Source organism: Mustela nivalis (genome assembly GCF_964662115.1).
Source record: "Mustela nivalis genome assembly, chromosome: 2".
Lineage (NCBI taxonomy): Eukaryota > Metazoa > Chordata > Mammalia > Carnivora > Mustelidae > Mustela > Mustela nivalis.
In genome coordinates this window covers 178153938-178177170 of record NC_139021.1, presented here as the reverse complement: position 1 = coordinate 178177170, position 23233 = coordinate 178153938, and the positions used below count along the sequence as shown (strand labels likewise).

General features: G+C 38.5%; 1 protein-coding gene across 9 annotated transcripts in view; it reads right to left on the bottom strand.

The window, feature by feature from the left end:
• Positions 1–213: 213 nt before the first annotated feature.
• The window catches only part of PLEKHA1 (pleckstrin homology domain containing A1), a 54988-nt gene continuing 31968 nt past the window's right edge, over positions 214–23233 (bottom strand). For 3 of the 9 annotated variants that reach the window (XM_082722723.1, XM_082722716.1, XM_082722715.1), the window contains exons 6-12: positions 20930–21055; positions 16545–16688; positions 14734–14802; positions 8189–8253; positions 7487–7550; positions 5392–5481; positions 214–2594 (exon numbers count right to left, since the gene is read on the bottom strand). In XM_082722723.1, coding sequence (XP_082578849.1) covers positions 2283–2594; positions 5392–5481; positions 7487–7550; positions 8189–8253; positions 14734–14802; positions 16545–16688; positions 20930–21055 — 870 coding nt within the window. In that variant the 3' untranslated portion in view covers positions 214–2282. Of the gene's footprint in view, positions 2595–3805; positions 3955–5391; positions 5482–7486; positions 7551–8188; positions 8254–14733; positions 14803–16544; positions 16689–20929; positions 21056–23233 lie in introns of all 9 variants that reach the window. The other 6 variants (XM_082722722.1, XM_082722721.1, XM_082722718.1 and 3 more) reach the window with 3 other exon arrangements.

Here is a 23233-nt window from a genome sequence, read left to right as displayed (position 1 = left end):
ACATGTTTTTCTTTTGCTTTAGGAAGCAAAATAAGCAAGCCCTTTTCCCCAAAACCAATCATCTTTCCTTATACAGATACATCAAACTATGCCTTTCAAAGGTTACCAAATAATTAGTCTGTCCTTAAATATGTAACTTCCAGTCAATCACCTATATTTTGTACTAATTCTATTACCTGTTCACACCAGAGCGGACCCAAACAAAACGAGATGTAAGTTAGAATTTTGAGTTTATTCTCAAGTCATTACAGTGTTCAACCAGTTTGACATTATAAAGATAACAGACATAAAAGTAAACACTGGGAAGCACACGTACATTCCCATTCTGAAAGAAGACATGTTATATATACAGAAAAAAAAATGCAGCAAATATTAAGGTATTCAAAGTGATTTTTTGACAATTCAGATGTGACATATTTACAAGAAAAGTATAAGTTTTAAAATAATTAAATAATTTTCATAGAATTATAAAAGTATGGAGATAAATATTAGAGGAGACCCTGACAATCACAAGAACATTTTCCTATGCTACTTAATACAAGGGCAGTTCTATAAAAAGTCCCAAAATAGAGCCAGTATTTTGCCACTATGAAATATATCAAATTACCAATACCAAAATATGCTAAAATGGACATGCAATGCAGAAGCTGTACCAAAGAAAAAAGCATGAGGCTCCTGAATATTGCAAACTGTCTACACAAGATTTCTTAGGTGTGTTCATGAAAAAGTAACTTTCAAAAGAGCCATTCTAATGGATGTGTGGGCAGAAAAGTGATAGCTACTTAAAACTTTGCATCTACCATTTTCCAATGTAGCTGCAAAAAAGGAAAAAATAGAAATACAACTTTAAAATATTAGCTTATGAATAAAAAAGTTGAGTGGTGCACTTAATGCATTTAGATTTTTAAACTGATTCCATAATTCCCCTATAACAGATGGTAACCTCTGGACCCCACCACTGTAGTAGGAAATCTCTCTCCTTTTCTCGAACCAGACATCATCTTAGAAAATGCAAAGGAGAAAAAGGGACACATATGAATTCAAAACAAAACAGCACAGTAAGATGGCAAAATATCATAAAAATAGCAGCATGTGAAATTCAAGACTAGTTTCTTAAAGCAAATGTTTAAGACTCAACTGTAAAAATGGTACTTCAAACTGGTCTATTACTCAACGCTTGAAACGAAGGGTTTTTAGAATGGTGCTGACATTTACGATACCCCTGTGATTAAACGTATACTCAAATTTGTGTTTTACATCTCTATTGCACACGTAGAAGAATAAAAGCATCCTGGCATCTTGACCATGAGAAGATATCTTATTGAGCACATTCAACTATGCTACTGAAAATTAATTTTATCCCAATGTTAAAAACTGATCATGTAGGACTTCTGAGCACATTATTCCAACAACATCCTCCAACAAGATGAGGTTAATCAGGAACAAAAAGGGGAGGCTGCAATCACACAGCTAAGGGCAGAATGTCTTGACATATAAACTTGAGGTCTTTCACTGATCCAAATATAGAAATAAGAACTATTTATAAAACCTTGATATGAAAATCAGATCACCCAGAAATTTCACACCAAATCATTTTCACTGTCTCATAAAAGCAAAGACTGCTGCAAGCCCCAGGTTTTTTTCCAACTTGTGTTGAAGACACAGCTGTGTGAGTTCTAGTTTTCACCTCATGCAACCTACAACCCTCACTAACAGGTCCAATGATCTCCTCTACACAACTCTGGCCACGCACCTTAACGCCCAGAGCAACAGAGATGGTTATCGTTTCCAAGCTGTCCATACTGTAGTATAAATTTTACAGCACCAAAGACATCATGATTTTAGATATCTTAGTCTGACAATATTTCATTCAATAATATTCACCAGTAAGAATATGTAAATATCAAGCATCTAATAGGAAATCTAAGTAGCATTTTAAAAACAACCAAAATAATTAATATGCATTTTTAATGTTTTAAGTTGTTAAACATTTAAACTGTCAAATTCACTAGGAAAAAATACCACACACACATTTTCATCACCCAAAAGAGAGCACACGAAGCTTCAGACAGTTGATACTGAAACAGGTTTTTTTCTTGTGTTGTGTTTTTTTTTTTAAAGAAATTACATTTAATTTGGCCACTCCCTAGATTCTTGGTTTACCAGCTTATAAAGAGTACATCAAAGAGGCAGTATAATATGTGTATTAAAAACCGTTTCGTCCTCTATCATCTTTGGCTAGAAGGGCCGAGGAGGCAGGTGAGGCTCCACGCGCTTCCGTCTCACACGTCACTGACCGGAAGGCTCGCGTCATCCAAGTCCACGGGGTCACAGTCCTTCTCCTGAGGGCCATTTCTACTTTGAGGTTTTAGCAGCGCTTGTTCAGTCACTTTGGAAGCTGGTTCTCTTGGAGAGACAGTCTGGACCTTGAAGTTCCCTGGCTTGACCTTGGCAAGAGATTCGTAAAATCCTCGCTTCTCCATGGTAAAGCTTGAGACCAAAGAGCTGCTGCGAGAGGCTGCGGAATGTGGGCTGGCGGCTGCGCTGGCAGAGCGGCAAGCGGGTTTGGATTCGGAAGCACAGCTGGGATGCTCCTGCAAAGACGGGTGGTGGTCAGATGCAGGCAAACAGTAACGACAGAGTTAGTAACTCAGTGTGAGACTTTCTTCTCTGAAAACCAAACAAAACACACACACACACACACACAGAGCAGAAGCATGAGCCATGCAGCATACATGTGCAAGTTCTTTCCCAAAGCAATGCATTTTTAGAAGTGAGGTTAAAGCCATGACAGTCGACAACCATTTCCACTAAGAAACCAGTCCTGTCACCAAAGCTTTGCCACTTAAAAGACTCAGGCAGCCTACCCTGGGATGCAGGGCTCCAGCTGCAACCGAACTGTGTTTAAGAAGGGGGCCTAGCGGCTCTGCCATCCTATTTAACAGCATCTTCTCAATCAAGACTAGGAATCCTCCCACATATTTTAGGAAGATAAAAAAATTAAAATGCAGAATGTAAAAAAGGAAAGGCCGTATTTCTTTAGTAAGTGGAACTCACTGTTTGCCAAACCTACGGCTTTCTCGGACAGTCTGACAAATTTAGTTTTTCATCCCTGAATTTTGCTGCAACCGGTAGCGGCACAGACTTTTCACTGTTCCTTTCAGGGCACTTACTTAGTTTTGAGTATGTCATACGTTCATACGGTGAAAGGTCTTAAAGGCAGCAAAGGGTACATATTTGATCATTTATTAAAACTGGAGAAATAGCTATCAGTTGTGAATCTTAATTCTGATTTGCTGCTAATCAAGGACAGCCTTCACATGACCATCCCAAATGCCCTGCCACACAGCTCCTAGCATACTGCGGTCCCATGGGATACTAGCGGCTTTGAAAACAAAGTGCTACAAATTGACAAAACACTAGAGATTCCCAGGAGCTGGCTAAACTTCACCTGAGATTTAAAATGTCATGCAAAGTATAGTAATGTAGAGTTTATCCAATGTATATGCATGCACGAGTCTGCATATATTATTAGAACAAGGGTGCGGTTAAATGGTATAGTATAAAAAATTTCAAAATACATAAAATACAGAAGTTGAAACTTGTGGCAATTCAGGAAACTAATTTTTAGAAGACAGCTTAATGTGACTTTTTCAATTAGTAAGGTTCCATTTTTTTCATGATTTATCTTTTTCATTATTGTTTAAATATGCATATCCAACCGGATGACTGCAGTGAAGTAGTTTGCGTTAGTGTCGACAAAGTCAGTTACGGTAACTGCAAAGGGCAGTTTGGTTAACTCAACTTTCTATGATCAGTTGTAAGTAGTGAGTGAGTCCGGGCCCTCTAGTAAGAAGGCACGTTTGCGTGAGAGCCCACATACGTGCTGCATTCACCAGTTCTTGATGTATACCTCTGTATACAAGGATTCGACAGCCTTCTGGCCTGCCGCATCTGGAACACAGTGCAAAGCTAAGATTAGAGTTAACCTATACTGGGGAGAGGGAGGAAAAGAGAAAGTTCTGCTGACAGTTACAGACAGAGAGTCCACTTTGCCCCCACCACAAAAGCACAAAACACAGGTGCCCTTCTCCAATGTTTCCTCTTCCCAAAGACACTGTTTTGCAGAAAGTCCCATACCTGGCGGCCGGAAAGGTCACATAAAACACAGGCAGTTACAAAATTAATACTATGAAAGTGACTTCTAAGATATTCCAAAAAAGGATATAAGGAGAGAAATTTAAGAAGTGAGAAACTTGGACTTGTATTTACTGATCTGTAGTTATTACTACCCGGAAACTATTAAAAGACAGAATTATTACTAGAAAAATACCAAAAGTGCAGAACATCTGGCATTAACAACAAATCTGTAGAAGGTAATAAAGGCTTTCATGCTACATGTTAGACTACATTCTGCAGACAGAAGTGCTACATTTCAAGACACTTAATGTTCTTTTTTTCTCGGGACACCTGGGTGGCTCAGAAGGTTAAGTGTCTGCCTTCGGCTCAAGTCATGATCCCAGGGTCCTGGGATCCAGTCCCACCTTGGGCTCCTCGCTCAGCGGGGAGACTGCTTCTCCCTCTGCCTGCTGTGCCTCCTGCTTGTGTTCCCAATAAATTTAAAAAAATCTTAAAAAAATTTTTTTTCTATTCCTCAGTAGAGATGAGAGACCACTGACCAAGGTATTCTAGAGCCCAATCTTATTCCTACGATGTTCTTAAACATGATAAATTAAAAACATTTTTCCTATTTCTGAAAATGTTTAACATTTCAATTTTATTATCATATTACCACAAAGACAATTCTGATAGTGAAAAGCGGCAGGTTTTTAAATTACCCTACCAGAAAATGAAAATGAGACTATGCAATGGAAAATAGTGGCTGAGAACAGGAAATCGTATTAATTCTGGGTTCAGCAGCTCAAAGGTCTTAGGGCACTAGTAAGTTAAAAAAATCCTTAACTAAAATTAGAGGGAGTGAAGAGGAAATTGAGGCTTTCAGCAAACTGTGTAATGCTACAACCTCAGGTGCTTTACAGGATTAGGCCACATCCCATACTAAGAATTTGTCAAGTTGTAACAAATCTAGACCTTGTGACAAGTAAGAACTCCTAAAACAAAGCAAGGAAATGTTCATTCTTTAGTTGCCCTGCTTGTGCATTTAAGACAATACAATGCACAGAAAGTTATGTATACATAACACTACAAGGAAGCATTAAATTAGAAATGGATTATTTTTTGCAAGTCCAATTGGTATGAAAGTCAACATGCAAATAAATCTCAATACAGAACGAAACCAGAAGGATTAGGGGGAGAGGAAGGAAAATAACTCGACAGGATGGCGGGGGGTGGGGCCTTAGGGAGTATCACCCCAGAGAACAGGGAACATACAGAAGATGCTGATCGGCCAGGCCCCCGCTGGGCTACAATGGCACCAGAGACTGCTTTAATCCAACTGTGCATCTCCTCGGGACTATCAGCCTAAGGGAGAGAAAGGACTCATTCAGTCAGTTCATCCTCAAAATCAGCTCCTATGTCTACAGATCCAGTGTGCCCCTTCTGGTAAATTACAGAGTCAACAACAAAATCATTCCAAGGCAATGCTTTCCAAAAAATTTTAGAAATCACTTTTTAAAGCCAGGTTTTGAGGGGAAGTTACTATAGAGACCAGAGTTGGACACCTGATATTTTAAGATCAGACACATCAAAAAGCGTCAACATGAGTACTTCTGGAGCGAAGATGAGAGGAAGAAGTCAAAGACAAACCTCAACTCGCTCTATCTACTGCTAGCCTGTCTGTTACAAGAGTATCCATGTAATTGTGTGGTTAAAAAACATGTTGACATCATTTTGTATATTACTCTCCTAGAAGTCTTTCTAGTACTACACTATATACTGAAACTCTGGTAGTCATATTCCAAAGTAGCATATTCCTTGATAGGACCTTGCTTCCCAATGTGAATTTAAAACTTTACTATGACTTTAAATCCAATTAAACAGAGATCCTGCCTTTTACTTGTGTCCAAAGATTTTAAGTCACAACATGCTCTTTTGAACCAATGACTGTAACAAGGACTTTTAAAAGGAAAAACTAAAATCAGGAAAGGTGAAGCACAAATCTAGAAATCAATGTGGCAAGAAAAGGGGGGTTAAAAACGTTGATACTCTGATGGCCATTCCTGATCTAGAAACTTAAAGAGAAATCAAGGCAGACTTAAGCACAAAAATGTTCACCACCACATTATTTATCATAGTAAATGTACAAAACTATGTAAATAACCAGTTAGAGGAGCAGAGAAACAGTTGAACTGCGGAACATTCACATAATAGAATATGGTGCAACTGTAAAAAGTTTTTACAGAATTTGTAGTGATGTGGAAAAAAAGATTATTAATACATTCAACAGAATAGAACACTGTGTACTTCATAAGACCCCATTTGTTATAAAAATATACACCTTTAAGAAGGCATTAAAATAAGAATGATTTCCTGAACGTGGGATTTTGTATGCTTTATATCTTTTTCTTCATATTTTTTATATTTTCCCAATTTCATGCAATCATCATATGTAACTTTTATGAAACAAAAACGAATGTTCTTTTAAAAAAAAAAACTTTTTTTTTTTTTAAGATTTTATTTATTTATTTGACAGAGAGAAATTACAAGTACACTGAGAGGCAGGCAGAGAGAGAGAGAGAGAGAGAGAGAGAGAAGGAAGCAGGCTCAATGCTGAGCAGAGAGCCCGATGCGGGACTCGATCCCAGGACCCTGAGATCATGACCCGATCCGAAGGCAGCGGCTCAACCCACTGAGCCACCCAGGCGCCCCTAAAAAAAAAGCTTTCAATCTAACTAGTTTGCTGTGTAAATAAAAGGTGTATTTTAAACTTAAATACAGGATGCCTGTCTCCCACCTGTGTGCTCCACTGTCTGTTTTTATTATGGGTATTTTAGACCCGGTTTCTAACATTACCAAAAATGACACAATCAAAATTCCAAAATATGTGCAAAAATAATCCAAACTGAAAGTTAGCATCTAAATTAAAACAGCACTTCCCTTCCCACAAATACAATTTAATTCTATTCTGCCACTCAGAACAAAGAGAGCCCTATTTGCTAAAATGACCTACCAATAATTTTACATGTAACTTTTTTTTTTTTTAAGGATTTTATTTATTTATTTGACAGAGGGAGAGAGATCACAAGCAGGCAGTGAGGCAGGCAGAGACAGATAGGGAAGCAGGCTCCCCACTGAGCAGGGAGTCTGATGCGGGGCTTGATCCCAGGACCAAGATCATGACCTGAGCCAAAGGCAGAAGCTCAACCCAGTGAGCCACGCAGGTGCCCCGTAACTTTTTTTTAAGTTGTGAATTACAGCTGTCATGTTTTTCTTTTCTTATTCACATAAGCTACAAGTTTATTTATATTTACTTCACCTCCAAAATTATTAATCTCGTGGTAAGAGGATCCATAATCTCCAAACTTACCTGCACATAGAAAGTTCGAGACGATGTTACAATTTCAAAGAGATTGTCCCTCATCATTATGTCACTGTCAACAAAAACAAACGTCCAATTGCACGTAAATAGCAGTTGTTGGATAGTGTTTCTTTCACTTGTTTATCTAGTACCAAATATATGTCAGTAAGAGAATAAATAGAGATAAAATACTGGTATAATTTAGCAAAACCAAATTAGCAACTTTTTCAATTTATTCTTGCATTATATTTTACATATTTTATATAGCTATACATATATTTTTTAAGATTCCTAAGAGAAGTATAAAATTCAAAGTTTTCAATGGCGAATTAGTCAGTCTGCTCAAAGACACACTGGCACAGTTAACACATTTTTCTTACAAAGCCCTATTATGTAGCAACTTCCAAATACTAAAATAAGTAATAAATCAATCTGTCAAATGCGATAGAAGTTGTTCATATTAAATTTTTTCCTTCCCATTAATATGCCTAGGGATTGTTTCTTAACTTTCAGTTTTCAATTAAAACAAAAAATATCTCAATACTTTAATCTGAAGATTTTGTAAGTTCAAGCATATCCCAACTACAAAGAAGAGTTAAAAATAACCCTAGAAATAACACAGAAAAATATCATCTGTACACATCAATCAAACTAAGGCAATATTGAGTATTGATAAGTTGTGCCAGGAACTAAGTGAGAGCTGGTGCTTACCTCTGCTTACATTCCTGGACTTTATGAACCTCTTTAAGTGGTATTACACGGAGGGGTTCTTTTTCCTGGCAAAAAAGCAAACAGATACATGAGGTATGTTCTTAAAATCCTTTTAAGAAATAGCTGTCTTACTTGGAGATCCAAGTGAAAACTGTGCTTCTTTCTTGAAGCTTATCTAAGAGCGAAGACCTAAGACCTAAGACCCTCCTGAACCATCTAGCATCAGAAAAGTCCAAAAGCTAGGGGAAAAAAAAAAAAAAAAACTACATACACACCGTAGTTTGAAACCAGGAAACTGGCATATAACCCTTATTCACATTATTTCTGGTCTTAATGATGGTGGAGCTTACTAAAAGCCATTAAGCCATTAAACCATCAGACTTTCCCCCGATGGACTCCTATGTGCCTCGTAGGTGTAATGCTTCCTCTTCTGGAATGTTTTTTAAATCCAGAAGGCACCAGAGTAGCAAATACCCAGCTTTTTTGAATTACATTTCTCATTTAAAGACTATCACTTTTATATGAATACATTATTTCAACAAGCACAACTTATTGAACATTTACTAAGTGCCAGGACATCTGCTAGTTTTTAAACACATTACCTCACTTAAACTTCCCACAACCCCACAATGCATGTACTACTATTCACCAGAGGAAACAGAGCCCCAGACATTAAGTACCTCAACTAAGGTTACAAAACTAGATACAAGACACAACTAGTTCCTAATAGCACATTTATACTATACATTTCATGAAATATTATATGCTGTATTTCACTGAATATCACACTATAAGATTAAGACATACCATTATTTGATGCAGCACTAAGAAAAAACTAAACCATGCCAGAACACTTTTAAAAAGAAATCACGAATCTTTAAGTTTTACAAAATAGTTCATTTTAGAATAATTTCAGACCACAAAAGGCTTACAAAACTAATACAAAGAATTTCTGTATATGTAGTACCCTGTTCTCCAAGATGTTAAAATTTTATACTTGCTAAATCATTCTGTTTGTGTTCATATATGTGACTATGCTGTATATACATATACCTTTCCTGAAATGTCTGAAGGCAAGTCATAGCTAGGATGTACTTTACTACTGAATACTTTAGTGCAGATTTCCTAAAACAAGGATGTTCTCTTACATAGCCCCGGTACAATTAGGAGAACCACAAACTCCACACTGCTGCAATACTGTCATCTAATCTACAGACCATCTTCAGAGCTCATTAACTGCCCAGCAGTATCCTTGACAAAAACAGGAAAACCATGGCTTTTCTGCTTCAGGGTTCAATATGGAACCAGACCTTGTATTTAACAGTCATGTCTCTTCATGTCCTTGACTGTCGAAGAGTTCTGCTGTCCTTTTTTCTCTTTCATGACCTTTATAGTTTTCAAGAGTCCAGGCCAGTTATTTTGTACAATGTCCCTTGATTTGGACTTGCCTGGTGTGAACCATGCTTGGATTCAAGCTGTCCAGTTTTGGAGGGAAACGACCGGTAAAATATGTTCTTCTCATCCCATCATTCTCAGGGAGTGCATGAGAGTGGTGTGTCCCATAATGAGGATGTTAGTCCTCATCTCTTACGGTCACATTCGCCAGGAACTAGAAAGCTCTCCTCGTCTCCTCTGTCGTTATCATCTTGTGGGAAGATACTCGGAGCCTATGGAAGACCTAGTTTTCCTTCATTGTTTTGTCCACTAGTTTTATCGAACTCGAAGAATTCTTGCCTGAAACCATTACTACAGTAGCTGCCAACAGTGATTTTTTCCCCTAACCCCATCAATCCATCTACATATGGTAGCTAGAATTTTGCTCTCAGGAAATGGTTTTCCTCCCATTTAATTCATTTAATTAATGAATGAATAAAAATTCATTCATTTTTATTCTCTGGGTTGTAATCCATTCCGATCATTATTTGTTTAGGCGATCAAATTGTGTGAGTTTGGGGCACTGGAAGTCCCTGCAAGCTGGGTTTGCGTCCTTTTGGCATATCCCCATCATCCTCTAAGCCACTTCCTTATCTTCTGTCACAATTTACTTTCTGAACTCAGCTTGTTCTATTCCTCCTGGCCTACCTCTGAAATCTGCCATCTCTCCAAGAGTTCACATTCCTTTTGTTAGAGAATAGCCCTTACACTGGTTTTGGGGGGAGAGGACTGCCCATCTCTTCACTCAACCATGGCTTTCTCATGAGAGATGAGAAGTAATATTTCTCTGAGGTTTTAACTTACGCTTCTTTAAGTATGAGTGATGCGGAATATCTCATATACGTTTAAAGCCCATTTAAGTTTCTTCGTAGATGAAATGTCTATTCATATCTTTTACTTCTTTTTCTTTTTCTTTTTTCTTTTTTTTTACTTCTTTTTCAACCAGATATTTTCCCCCTTGGTTTTCTCTCCGTAAACTTTGAACCAACCACAAACTTAGACAAAGGCTGATAATACAACACAGAGACCTGAGCTTCCTGAACCATTTCAGAGGAGCTGCTGACCTGGCCCAATGACCCTTCACTTTACAGTATATTTCCCACGAAGACATCCCTCTTATCACAATACAACTACGGAAATCAGGAAAGTGTCCACCGAATGTCCTTTATTAAAACAGAAGAATTCAGTTCAGGATCGCTGGCTACATTTACTCACTTCATCTTTCTTTTCCTCAGCTGTTCTTGACTCCCACAGTCTTGACTCTACTGAAGGCTCCAGGGCAGGGCAGTTATTCTGGAGAAGGTTCCTGATTTCGGGGTGTCTGATCCTTCCTGAAGTCTAAATTCAGGTTAGGCGTCTTTGGCAGGAACATTACAGAAATGAGGCCACAACCTTCTCAAGCTATCCTGTCAGGTGGTAAATAACTTGAATTCCTCTCACCACTGATGAGCTCCGCTCTACTCAGATAACTGGATTAGAGAGGTATCTGACTTTAGATTACAGTGGTAATTCTATCACTGTAAAGTTACTATTTCCCTTTTTGTACTTAATGTGTATTCTGTAGACAGGGACTTTGAAGCTTTGTGATCTCTGGTTCCTCATCTTACATATACAGACTCATGCATACACTCATTTATATCTATGTGGGTTCATGGACTCCTACTTTATTCAAAAGGCAATAATCTGTTACCAACATCACTTATTTTGATGCTCAAAATGCCCCCAACATGATAAAGTGCAATGTTTTCAAGTTGGATTCTGGGTCCTTTTGACATGTCCCTAGCATTCTATGAGTACTTCTTTTCTGATACAAGACATCGCAGTCTTAGTTTCTGTTCATTTCTCCGGTCTCAAGCTTTGGTATCTCGCCATTTCTCCAGGAGTCTAGGTTCCTTTCAGTGGAAAAGGGTGGGTTTTTTCCAGCTGCACAGAGCTACAGAGTATATTCGATGCATATATACATAAGCACATGAATACATTTACATCTATATTTAATTCTACATCTACCTGCATATGTTAAATGTTCACATCAACTCCAATCTAATATAAAAGTTTTCTCCTTTTCCATATTTATTATTCCCTTTTTTGACAGAAACTTGGCTTTTAATATATTTTCTTATTTTATCAATAAGTACACACGGCCACATTCTCTTCTCTCTGCCACCACCCTCTCTCCCAGTGTGGATGTGCTCTTCTCCCTACACTATGTTGGGCTAAAACCCCCAAGAGGATGGCCTCATCCTTCTTGGGCTGTAACTGCTGACACCAGGCTACTCCGGTTCTTCTGCTCCTGGCCCACCAGACGAACACCTACACTGATCTGCCTCAGCTAAAAACTGTAGGCCTGAATTGTTTGGGACTCATGGGAGGAAAAGAGAGTAGAGGGTAAGAAAGGACCCCCTCAATTTTTAAGATTCTTTAGGGATATTAATGTTTTCTCCCTGATGTATATTACAAATATTTTCTCTAGTTTTTCAGTTGTGTGCTTAAATCCTTCATACCTACTAAAAAGCATTTAACTCCTCTTATTTTAGAAATACATACATAAATTACATATTTATTTACATCTGTAAATAAATACATACATAAAATAATTACAGAGAAAATACTATGTCTAGGATTTATTTCAAAATATGAAGGGGTAGTAGGAAGTGGTACCTAAGAAACAAAACTAGCCATGTGTTGATAATTACAAAATCCAGGTAACGAATATACAGAGGTTCCAAATACTATTCTATCTACTTTCTGTCTAAACTTTTAGATGATCAAAAGGTTTTATAAAAGAGCCCTTTTCCACGCTAAACATCAATTTTTATCATCTGTCATTCTTTTTTTTTTTTTTAAGATTTTATTTATTTGACAGACAGAAATCACAAGCAGGCGGAGAGGCAGGCAGAGAGAGGGTGGGGAGCAGGTTCCCTGCTGAGCGGAGAGCCTGATGTGGGCCTCGATCCCAGGACCCTGGGATCATAACCTGAGCCGAAGGCAGAGCCTTTAACCCACTGAGCCACCCAGGTGTCCCTATCATCTGGCATTCTTGAGCCTATGGAGGTACATAAGCAAATTGGCTAAGGTTTTTTAAAACTTCACATTCAGATTCCAGCTCTTCTGAATCACTTTCTGACTCAGAGCCATCAGTGTCAACGTTTCTCACTCCATACCATTCTCTGTGTCAAAAAGAGTGTTGGGGATGCAGCATCTCTTAAGAATGCCCCACTGTATCCCTGAGATTTTCTTCACTGCAGGATCTGGTGCTGGGGTTTTCCGATCTTATGCAAGGGGCTGTGCGCACACAAGTGATGCCAACTACCGCAGAACTGCTGCCCGACCGCCCCTCGCCTGCAGCAATTCTAAGACACCCCAAGATTTCAGAAATGTCAAATGTGGGGGAAATGTACCCCTTATCTATTGATATATTTACAGATTCTAGCCTTACCTATGTATTTTAAATGCTTAACACAGTCCTACATACACACGGCTGTCACTTCCCTCCCTCCTCTGTTAGTTCGGCATTCTTTTATCTCAAGTTTTATAGCATTATGTCTATATGCAGGTTTTCAAAATTTAATAAATGTTTGCATAACAGTTCTTGTCTCGTTGTAATCACTAGGGATGATAGGGGTACATGTCAGTTTCTCTGGCACAGTTGAACTCCTGAAGAAGGTCAGAACATCACTAACTATTCTCTTCCTTCCCAGTTCCCAGGACAAGAGCTATGGAGGGCTCAATGAATGTCTGTTGCATAAGAGTAGTGTCATTTATTAAAAGCAATGCGTCAACCTACTAATCAGGCAACGTGTAGCCTTCTGAGATACCAAGTCTGATACTTTTTGAGCCAAGTAACTACTATTTCCAGTTGAGGCTCTTACAATTTGACGTCTGAGCAAGGCTAAATACCCATGTTAAAATGGCTATTCTTGCTACGCGATGCCAATTTCCATTTGAATATTCAAAAACACTTATTCATTATCTGCCAAGTACCAGGTGCTGTGTTCATAAAAAGGGTATAAAAGAGATCTTTGCTCTCGAGAAGCTCACATAAGTGGTAAAGACAAGTATGCATGTAATTACAAAACACAGCGGGAGGTACTGGGATACAAGTGGGCAATGGGCACCATGATGTGTAGGGAGAAGGCACTTAATCTAGAGTCTGAAAGACTTCGCAGAAGAACAGACACCTGAGATGAACCTCAAAATATTCCTTTCCTATTCTCTAAGTACTCTCCTGTCCAATACAGTACCACAAGCCATGTGTAATTATTTAAATTAAAATGGTTTTAATTTTAGAATTGAATAAAGCCAAGCTCCTCAGTCATACCAGCCATGTTTTCAGCATTCTTCAGCCACATGTAGCCAGTAAACCTGGCCAACGCAGATATGGACCATTTCCATCACTGTAGAAAGTTCTACTGGATAGGGCTGTTCTGGTGCCTTCATGCAAATAAAGTACATGATCCCTACTCAAAGGTCCCATAAAACAGGAAGAGCCAGGACAGACATGTAAGGTATAAAAAAGCATTCAAATTATCCCAACAATCTGTTGCAGAACTTGGGCTATGTGAGAAGAATATTTTAAATAAGGATGTTACTCAAACAAGTAAAAGAGAGAATTTCAATATTTGATTCCACCTTCAGATAGGAATAAAAAGGGCTTATATGAGGAAACTTAAAAGTCAATCTGAAACAGGAAAAAAATATCAAGAGAGGGCAAGAAGAAAATACAGAAACTTTGTATTTATAACTCTGTAGAAATACAGCGTTAAAATGCTGACTCTATTTTAGAGACTGAATTCTTCCTACAATCTCCTCCAGCTCCCCTTTAGAGGAAATCTACAGACTAAGGAGTTCTGATATTTTTAATTCTTTCAAGGTGAAATGCCTTTGAAGATACAATCTTTTTATTTAAGATTTATTTACAACATTACCATTAAAACATCACAATCAAATAAACTGAAATATATGTAGCTCTCAAAACCAGAATTATTTTTAAAAATAGAAAACAGGACAAGAAACTACACATACACACGCACACACACACACACTTAAAATCACCACCGCCTTAACACTCTGCTCAAACATTTCAAGGCAACATGTATGACGGAGCAACATACCAGTTCAGATTTGAAGTAGCCTATTGTGTTTTCATCCAATTGAAAATATCTTCTCTTCCAGTTTTTCATCTACCAGGGATGAACACAGACATAAGACTTCTGTTTCTAAGAATGTCAAATATTAACAGCCACTTAAATATTCTGATGAGCCCAAAATCAGAGATGTCAAGCCCTGAAAAACCTCACTACCCTCCCTTGAGGCGGACATACATGAAACTTCATCTCTTTCGCTACTCTGGCCTTGAGTTCCTAAGTCAACGTTGGTGGCTAGCTTTCAGCTTGTACGATGTAATTTATACTATGGTTTCATATTTTCAATTCTCTAAAAGTTAAAAAGAAAAAAAGGCACTTCCCCACCCCCCAACCCCACAAAGTAAATGCCATCAAGAGCTCAAGAGCCAGCACAGGAAATGTTATTAAACCACATTAAGTTCTGTAAGATCTGTAAAACACAAGAATCTTTCTCTAGGTACTTTATACTTAGTAGTAAAACATCAAATACTTAACAAACTGAACCCATTTGTACAAATATTTTTTTGTCACCGAAATACAGTTTTCATGAAAGCACTTCAACATCACTAAGGGTTGTTTGTTATTTTGGACTTGGGAGTAAAACAAAAAGAAAGAAATGTCTCCCTAAAAGCCCTAATTAACACAAGCGAGTCACTGCCTGAGGAGGTTTCTGACTACCTGTAGACCTATGGTGACAGATTCTCACCCTTCCCCTTCATTTCCCTCGGCTTAAAGGTCAGTAGATTAGGGAGACAAGAACTTTTCCATGGCTGACCTAAGCTAATTAGAGTTGCCAGAAAGTGAAGTGAAGTCAAATAAACTGCCAGTAGAATCTGAAGTATTTCTTTAGTCACAGAATTTTTTTTTTTAAATTTTCAAACTTTAAAGTTTATTTTCTCATGAAATTCTAACAATCTGGTTCACATACAGAGTGACAAACTTTGGAAAAGTACTATGGAACCTTAGAAATACTGGTAAATTTACTTGCTCTTCCTACAATGTCCCATGGGTCTGATTCGATGAGAGGATCTGGCTAACCTTTACCAGCTCTTACTAAGGCCAGGTGCAGTGTTAATACTACCTTACTTTACATCTTGCAAAAAAAAAAAATCTTCAGATGGTAGGTTTTATAACCTAATTTTCCTTAAAAAGAAACTAAGAGACTGAAAGGTTAAATAAGAAGATCAAGGTCACAGAAAATTCGACTGAGGTTAGCCCAACACCAAGTGAGTGAGCCTTCCCACAGTCCTGCCTCCTCTCTTCCTGCACCTCCCCGCTAGAGCTCTCTTTCTCTGACCCACTCTCGAGGGAGGAAAAATCAATAGGAAAGCCTTCTGGGATAAGCTGTTAGGAAAGCAGATTTAAGATTAAAGGTCAGCGGTAATAAGCATTATTTTATCCAGCCAATCACAGACCAAGTAAATAACACTGAGTTATGAACATACAGCCACCCCTATTCTATATCCTGACTCCTCAGCTCACTGGTCTTTGACTTTGGGTCTTCCAAAAAACAAAGCAGGACGCCTGGGTGGCTCAGTCATTAAGCGGCTGCCTTTGACTCAGGTCATGATCCCAGTATCCTGGGATTGAGTCCCGCATCGGGCTCCTTGCTCAGCAGGGAGCCTGCTTCTCCCTCTGCCTCTGCCTGCCACTCTGTCTGCCTGTGCTCACTCTCTCTGACAAATAAATTTTTAAAAATCTTTAAAAAAAAAAAAAAGCACATGGCTGGTATGTTGTGAGTTTGCTACCAGAGGACTCATTTTTCATTATTCCCATAAATACCCCATTAAGGTACTCACCACTGCTCCTTGCTTTACACAATATCCAGCTTTGATGACCGCACTGTCTGGAGGTGGCTTGGGAGCAAAGTACGGAAGATGGCTTTGGGACCGTTTCAAATTATTTCTGTCAATACTTTCACCACATTCATTTACTTCTTCTTTCTAAAAAAAAAAGGCAAATAAAGAAATTCTTTTCTTGCTTGAATTTCATGTTGTTATTCTAATAAAAAATCTTAAAATCTAATCTTAGTTCAGTTAGGAACACAAATTTTGAAGAGTTCTCTAAATAATTCGAGGTACTTAATCATAACATTCACATCAATAATAAAAACCATAGATCTCTATTTCTCTTGTCTGCTCCCAGTGCTTTTTTGGGGGGTGGGAGGAGGTAGAGGGTGAAGGAGGGTGAACCTTTGATTTTGAAATAATTATACACATTCACTAATATAGGAAGTTGAAATAAAAAAAAGAGTATACAGGAGGTTATATATACCCTTCCGTTCCCCCAACAGGGAAACTGTAAAACTATACTACATTATCAAAACTGACACTGGAACATCCTACAAACTTCGTTCAGATTTCACCAGTTTTAATGCACTCATCTGTCTCTGTGTCTGGATCATTCTATGCAATTCTGTCACATGCAGCTTTGTGTAAAACCACCACAACAATATACAGAGGTGTTCACCATTACAAGGCTCCCTTGGGCTACCCTTATAGAGTCCCTATGCCCAACCCCTTGGTAACCCCTAATTTGTTCTCCATCTCAATTATTCTGACAGTCAGGCAATAGGATTTAATGGATCCTACAGTATGTGACCTTATGAGATCAGAACCCTTCCCAGGAAGCTCGTCTAGGCTGCTCCCTGTGTCACTAGTCTGTTCCTTCCTCCTGCTGAGTAGCTCTCATGGTCTAGACATACCATGGGCTGTTTAAGTCTTTGCCTGTTAAAGGGCATTTGAGTTGTTCCCAGTTTTGGACTATAAGAATAAAAGTGCTATGAAGATTCGTGTACAGATTTATGTAAACGTAAGTCTCCATTTCTCTGGGAGCAATGCCTAGGAGTACATATGCTGGGTTGTATAGTAATCACAAGCTTACTTTACTAAAAAACTGCCATGTTGCTTTTCAGAGTGGTCATACATTCCCACCAGCAATGTAGGAGGGATGCAGCTTCTCCTCATCCTTGTCAGCAGTCAGCACTTGTATTATTCGTATCTGAGTCATTCTGAGAGGTGTGCAGTAATACCACACTGCGGTCTTAATTTGCATTTCCCTACTGACTAATGACAGTGAGAAGCCTTTCTAGAGCTCCTTTGCCATATGTCTATCTTTTATCTTTTGGTGAAATCTCTGTTCGTGAATTCTGCTCACTTCCTAGTTGGATTATTTTTTCACTGCTAAGTTTTGATAGTTCCTTGTATGTTCTCGATACAAGTGCCTGGTTGAATATGTGGCTTGCAAATATCTCCTTAACTTAGTGTGTAGCTTTCCTTGCATCCTCTTTCACAAAGCAAACATTTTCAATTTTGATGAGGTCCAATTTATCAATTTTTCCTTTGATGGACTGCAGTTTTGCTGTCAAATCTAAAAACTCCTTGCCAGAAGATTTTCTCCTAGCTGGAAACAAACCACAAAAGACTGTGGACTCTGAGAAACAAACTGAAGGTTTTGGAGGGGAGAGGGGTGGGGGATTGGGTGAGCCTGGTGGTAGGGATTATGGAGGGCACGTATTGCATGGAGCACTGGGTGTGGTGCAGAAACAATGAATTCTGGAACACTGAAAAGAAATAAAAGAAAAGAAAATAGAAAAAAAAGAATCTAAAAGTTCTGCAGGGGTTTTGTTTTGTTTTGTTTTACATGCCAAGTCCAGTGCTTTTTAAAAAAAGATCTAACTACACTTGTGTTTTCATGGTCCCCAAAGCACTGGCTTCTGTTTATTTATAGTGTGCAACATATTATAATCTAGAATCCCACAAATCAACCAAACATGTATTTTGAAGAACTCTTAAATTTCAGGAGAAAAACCAATGCTCAAGTCTCAACTTGAGGAATTTTCAACCTTTATCCATTTTAGACAGGTCGACAGCAAGAATTATGTACGTAAATTCTGTAATCCCAGCATGTAACTGCTACTAACCCAATAATCACTGAATAAATTAATCACGCAAATAAGATTTATCACTTTCTTGATAATTTAACAATTAAGTGCTTTTGTAATGAGTAAATACTTTATAAATTTAAAAATCTGTATTACAAAAAGCAAAGAAAAAAAAATTTAATATGGCAGCTGCAATGGAATCTTAGAACACACTGAATACACCTAAATTAAAACACAACAAAATCTTAATTCTGTATAATATCAAAACAGCCAGAGATACAAACTACTATCTTAATATTGCTACAGACAAATTGTCTTACCACTTATATCAGCATAAGACTAAGACAGGTGAAAGCAACTTAGTATAGTTTTATCTTAACCAGAAGTCTTAGAGGTTAAAATCATTACTTTTTTTAGAAGTACACACACAAACACAATATTAGCTTATACTTTTACCCAACTCTGGTGAAAAATGTAAGCTCCCACAAGAGCATGAATTTTTTTGTTCATTAATATACCCTTAATTTAGAATAAAGAAAGCACACTTTCTTTAGAATAAAGAAAGTTAATTAATGAGTTAAGACTCTCTACTATGACCCTTCCCTGACAGAAGACTTGAAAAATATGGCGCATAAAACGATTTACAAGGTTTATGAAGTGCTAAAGTCCTCTCAGTCCAAACAGGCACAGAGACAAGGAAAGTGCCCAAAGCTGGCAACAGCAATCCATTACCTCTGGACCTGGAGTTTCTCAATAGCTGGTAATTCAGTCTGTATTACAAACTCAGTCATTCAACAGCAACACGAGAAATTAAAGGTCATTCAAAAGTTTTAATTTCATTCAAAAATTTTTTTATAAATTTCTATTTTTCATAATACCCAAATAAGATATGACTTAGCAGATTGCCACTTGTGTGACAGAACAGAGTCAAAATTCTAGTTTTTCTGTGTGGCTCATCTAGGTCAGGCTGCAGAAAAACAGGTTTAAAAAATATTCGCAAACTCTTTGATATGGCATTTCATTCCAGGACTTCATCCTTTAAAAAACAATCCTCCATGTCTCTAAAGCTTATGCTACAAGAATGTGCATCACAGGGGTCGCCTGCGTGGCTCAGTCGGTTAGGAATGTTCATCATAGCATTTATGGATAATGGAAAATACCTATCGGTCTCTGTCCCTGGTTCCAGGCACACAGCTCCTAAGATCCTTGTAAATTTCTAAATGATAAGCACTAGGGGCATCTCTTGTTCTAACGCGGTGGCTCTGGGTGGGCTCCCGGATGGAGGCTGCTCACCAGAAAGACCAAGTCATGACTAGAACCTTGGCACTTTCAGACCCGCCTGCCATTCTCCAGAGAGAGGAGAGGGGCTAGAACAGAGCTGATCATGCCTACATGATGAGGCCTCTATAAAAATCCCAAAAGTACATGAGAGAGCTTCTGGATTGGTGAACACTTGGGAGGTGCTAGGAGAGTCCCAAAGCGGGCACTGAGGCTTCACGGCCCTCTCCTCTCTTCCATCTGGACGTTCATGTGCATCCTTTATCATATCCTTTTATAACAAACCAGCAAACAGCAAATACACTGCTTTCTTCTGTTCTGGGAGCCACTCTAGCAAATGACTCAAATCTGGACACAAAGTCATGGGAACATCCAATTTAAAGCCCATCGATCAGAAGCACAGGTAATAACCTGGACTTTCAACTGGCATCTGAAGGGATGCAGGGGGAGTCCTGGAGGACTGAGCCCTTAACCTAAGGATTCCAGGCTGAATGTCAAAACTGACTTACACCGCAGGACACCCAGCCAGCGTCGCAGAACCCCACACTTCCGATGCCAGCAGCATGCTGAGTGTGGTAGTGTGGGGGAGAAAGAACGGGCTTTTCCTACTCATATTGTTTACAAAAGGAAAAGGAACTCTATTCAACAACAAGGATTTGTAAACTATGGTAAAGTCACGGCAAAAGGACTACAGTCATTAAAAGTGATGTAGAATAATACTTAATGACTTGGAAAATGTTTTGAGATATAAGGGGAAAAAGCTGTTTACAAAGTATCTCCACTTCTGGTGACAAATGCATAAAAGGAGAAAGGCTCAGAGAAAACATGAAAAGTGTTAAGTGCTGTGTATCTGCGATTCTGAATGTTTCATAATAAACACATACTTTTGAAATAAGAAACCAACACTAGATTTTTAAAATTAATTAATTGCTGTGTTAATTCAGTAAAGATGTTCTATTTTATAACATGAAAATCACCACACAGTGGGTAAAGCATCACACAGTAGACGAACCAATGCGTTACCTGAGTTGGGGTGATGATGGGCACTCCGCCAACAATGTCCGTTCTGTAAGACACTTGCTTCTTCCCACTTTCATTCTGGCGACTTAGGTTATCAGAATGAGGCTGTGAGTCTGACTGCTTTGGTACCTAAAATAATATGTAAATGAATCATTCTGCAACTAGCATTATTTAGGAGACCCTCTTCTATCACAGAATATCCATCTAATCATCCACTTACATATAACTGACATATATGAAAACTACGTATAATGTGTGTGTGTGTACCCTTTTAAGTTCTCACGCTAATGTTTCTGTTTCAGTAACATTTGACAGACACAGCCACCATTTACTGAGTGTTTACTTCGGCAGCTACTATTTCATACCTTCTCCCACTTAATCCTTTGATCAACCCTATGCGTAGGGCGTATATCTTCACTCTCTCAGTGAGAAAACAGAGGCTCAGAGGCCCGAAGAAACATAGGTTTAGATCCTGGCTGTACAATGTTCTATTTAAGTTTGTGTAACTCTCTTATACAGTCAGCTGCTATACTATACCTCCTATTTATTAAAGAACTTGACATTGGGTTATAGCTCTATGTTATCTCTCCCTGTCCGCCATTCCTACCCAGGATTCTGCGGCACCCCTGAGCGCAAGGCATCATTACTGTTAGAACAGTCTACTACTGAGAGCATAGTAGATATTCAGTAAACGGTGAAAGACTGACTCAGGGGATGAATCCAAAATCAGCAGGAAAAAAAAGAGTAAGATACTTAAACTAGAAGTCAAAATGTTCAATATAACTTAAAGCATGTTGGAAATTTTTAAAAGAAATTCCAATACTTGTATCAGTGATAAATCACTCACAAGTATCTCACTAAAGTGGACTCAAACAATCAAAGGCATCACAAATGTTTAACCTATGCTTCAGCTTTTCTTATGTGGCCTAATCCAGAAACAAAGTACTTGGCGAAGCACTAGTTCTATCAATAGACTGCTGCATGTTGTCTATCTTTGAATTATAGATTTTTCTTGGCTATGAACAAAACGTAATAAAATATGCTTGGCACTGATGTGATGTTAAGCATGATAGTTAACCTTGCCACTGTTTTAAAGGGCATTTGAGGATTCTGCAGTTTCAAAAACATCATGACAAATACTTCCAATAAGCACCATAAATGTAATGTAAAAACATTTAAAATTAAATAACCTGCCTGCCATACAGTTAATCCCTGTTAACAGGACACTGGCACAGCTCCAGGGGACAATAATCACATTACAGTCATAGACCCAAGCCATTTATTAAAATGATTCCAAAGCAGTGTGGTTTCTTAAGCTTTAACATTCATGAAGTATGAGCCAGGAACATTATTGAAACCTTCAGATTCCCAGGCTGCATACCCAGAAATTCTGACTTGTGAAGCCTCGGTGGTGTGACAAGGGGGCACTTTCAGCAGGAATTCCAGAGGTTTCTGAGATAGGGGCTTCAGAAACCAGCCTGAGAAACACTGCTGCCAGAGCTGTGCTCGCCCACCACGTCTGCGGAAGAGCAGGCGGACAGCGGTGTCTGCGGACAGAGCTACATGAAATATTGGTAAACATGCTCTACATGTGTCTAAGCGTATGCCAATCCACATAAATATGATTTATGGATATACTTTATGGATCTAATTTATGGATATACCAACTTGCCTCTCGGTTGACTTCCGCAACTCCACTCTTTCCCTGCCTCTCCCTTAGAAATGCTTCCCCACAAGGCTTTCTCCCCAGGCCTCCAGCCATACTTACACTATGAGGCAGGTCACTGGCAGAAACAAAAGTGAGGGAAACAGGAAGAGAAATGAACCCTGCCACGGAATGCCTCTAGCATTCTTCTAAGAGGCTACTACACATTGGACTTTTTAAGGGCAACAGATAATAGCTAGAACTCTATTTGACAAGATTCATATAATGACATGACAGTGAAGGGGCGACAAAGGACACCACACACCCGGAAACAATCTAAGGAAACCTATAATGTTTTGAATGAATAGTATCATGTATTTCAATTATGACAGATAAGGTGGGGCCGAGTTATCCCATTAAGAACAGAAAACAGTATCAGAAGATTTTAAAACCAAGAACCGAACACTCTCCTCAGCTGTGTTAGTTGAAATGTGCTAAGAGGTGACCCAGGTGAAGTCAGTCCTTCTTTTAAAAACTTCAGAGTTTTAGTCATATGTGCGCATTTCCTAAGATAAACCTTTAATACCGGCCTAAAAATAGATCGACACTTACACACTTAAACTTGGGACTTTTTTATTTTTCTTGCAGAAATGATGGTATAT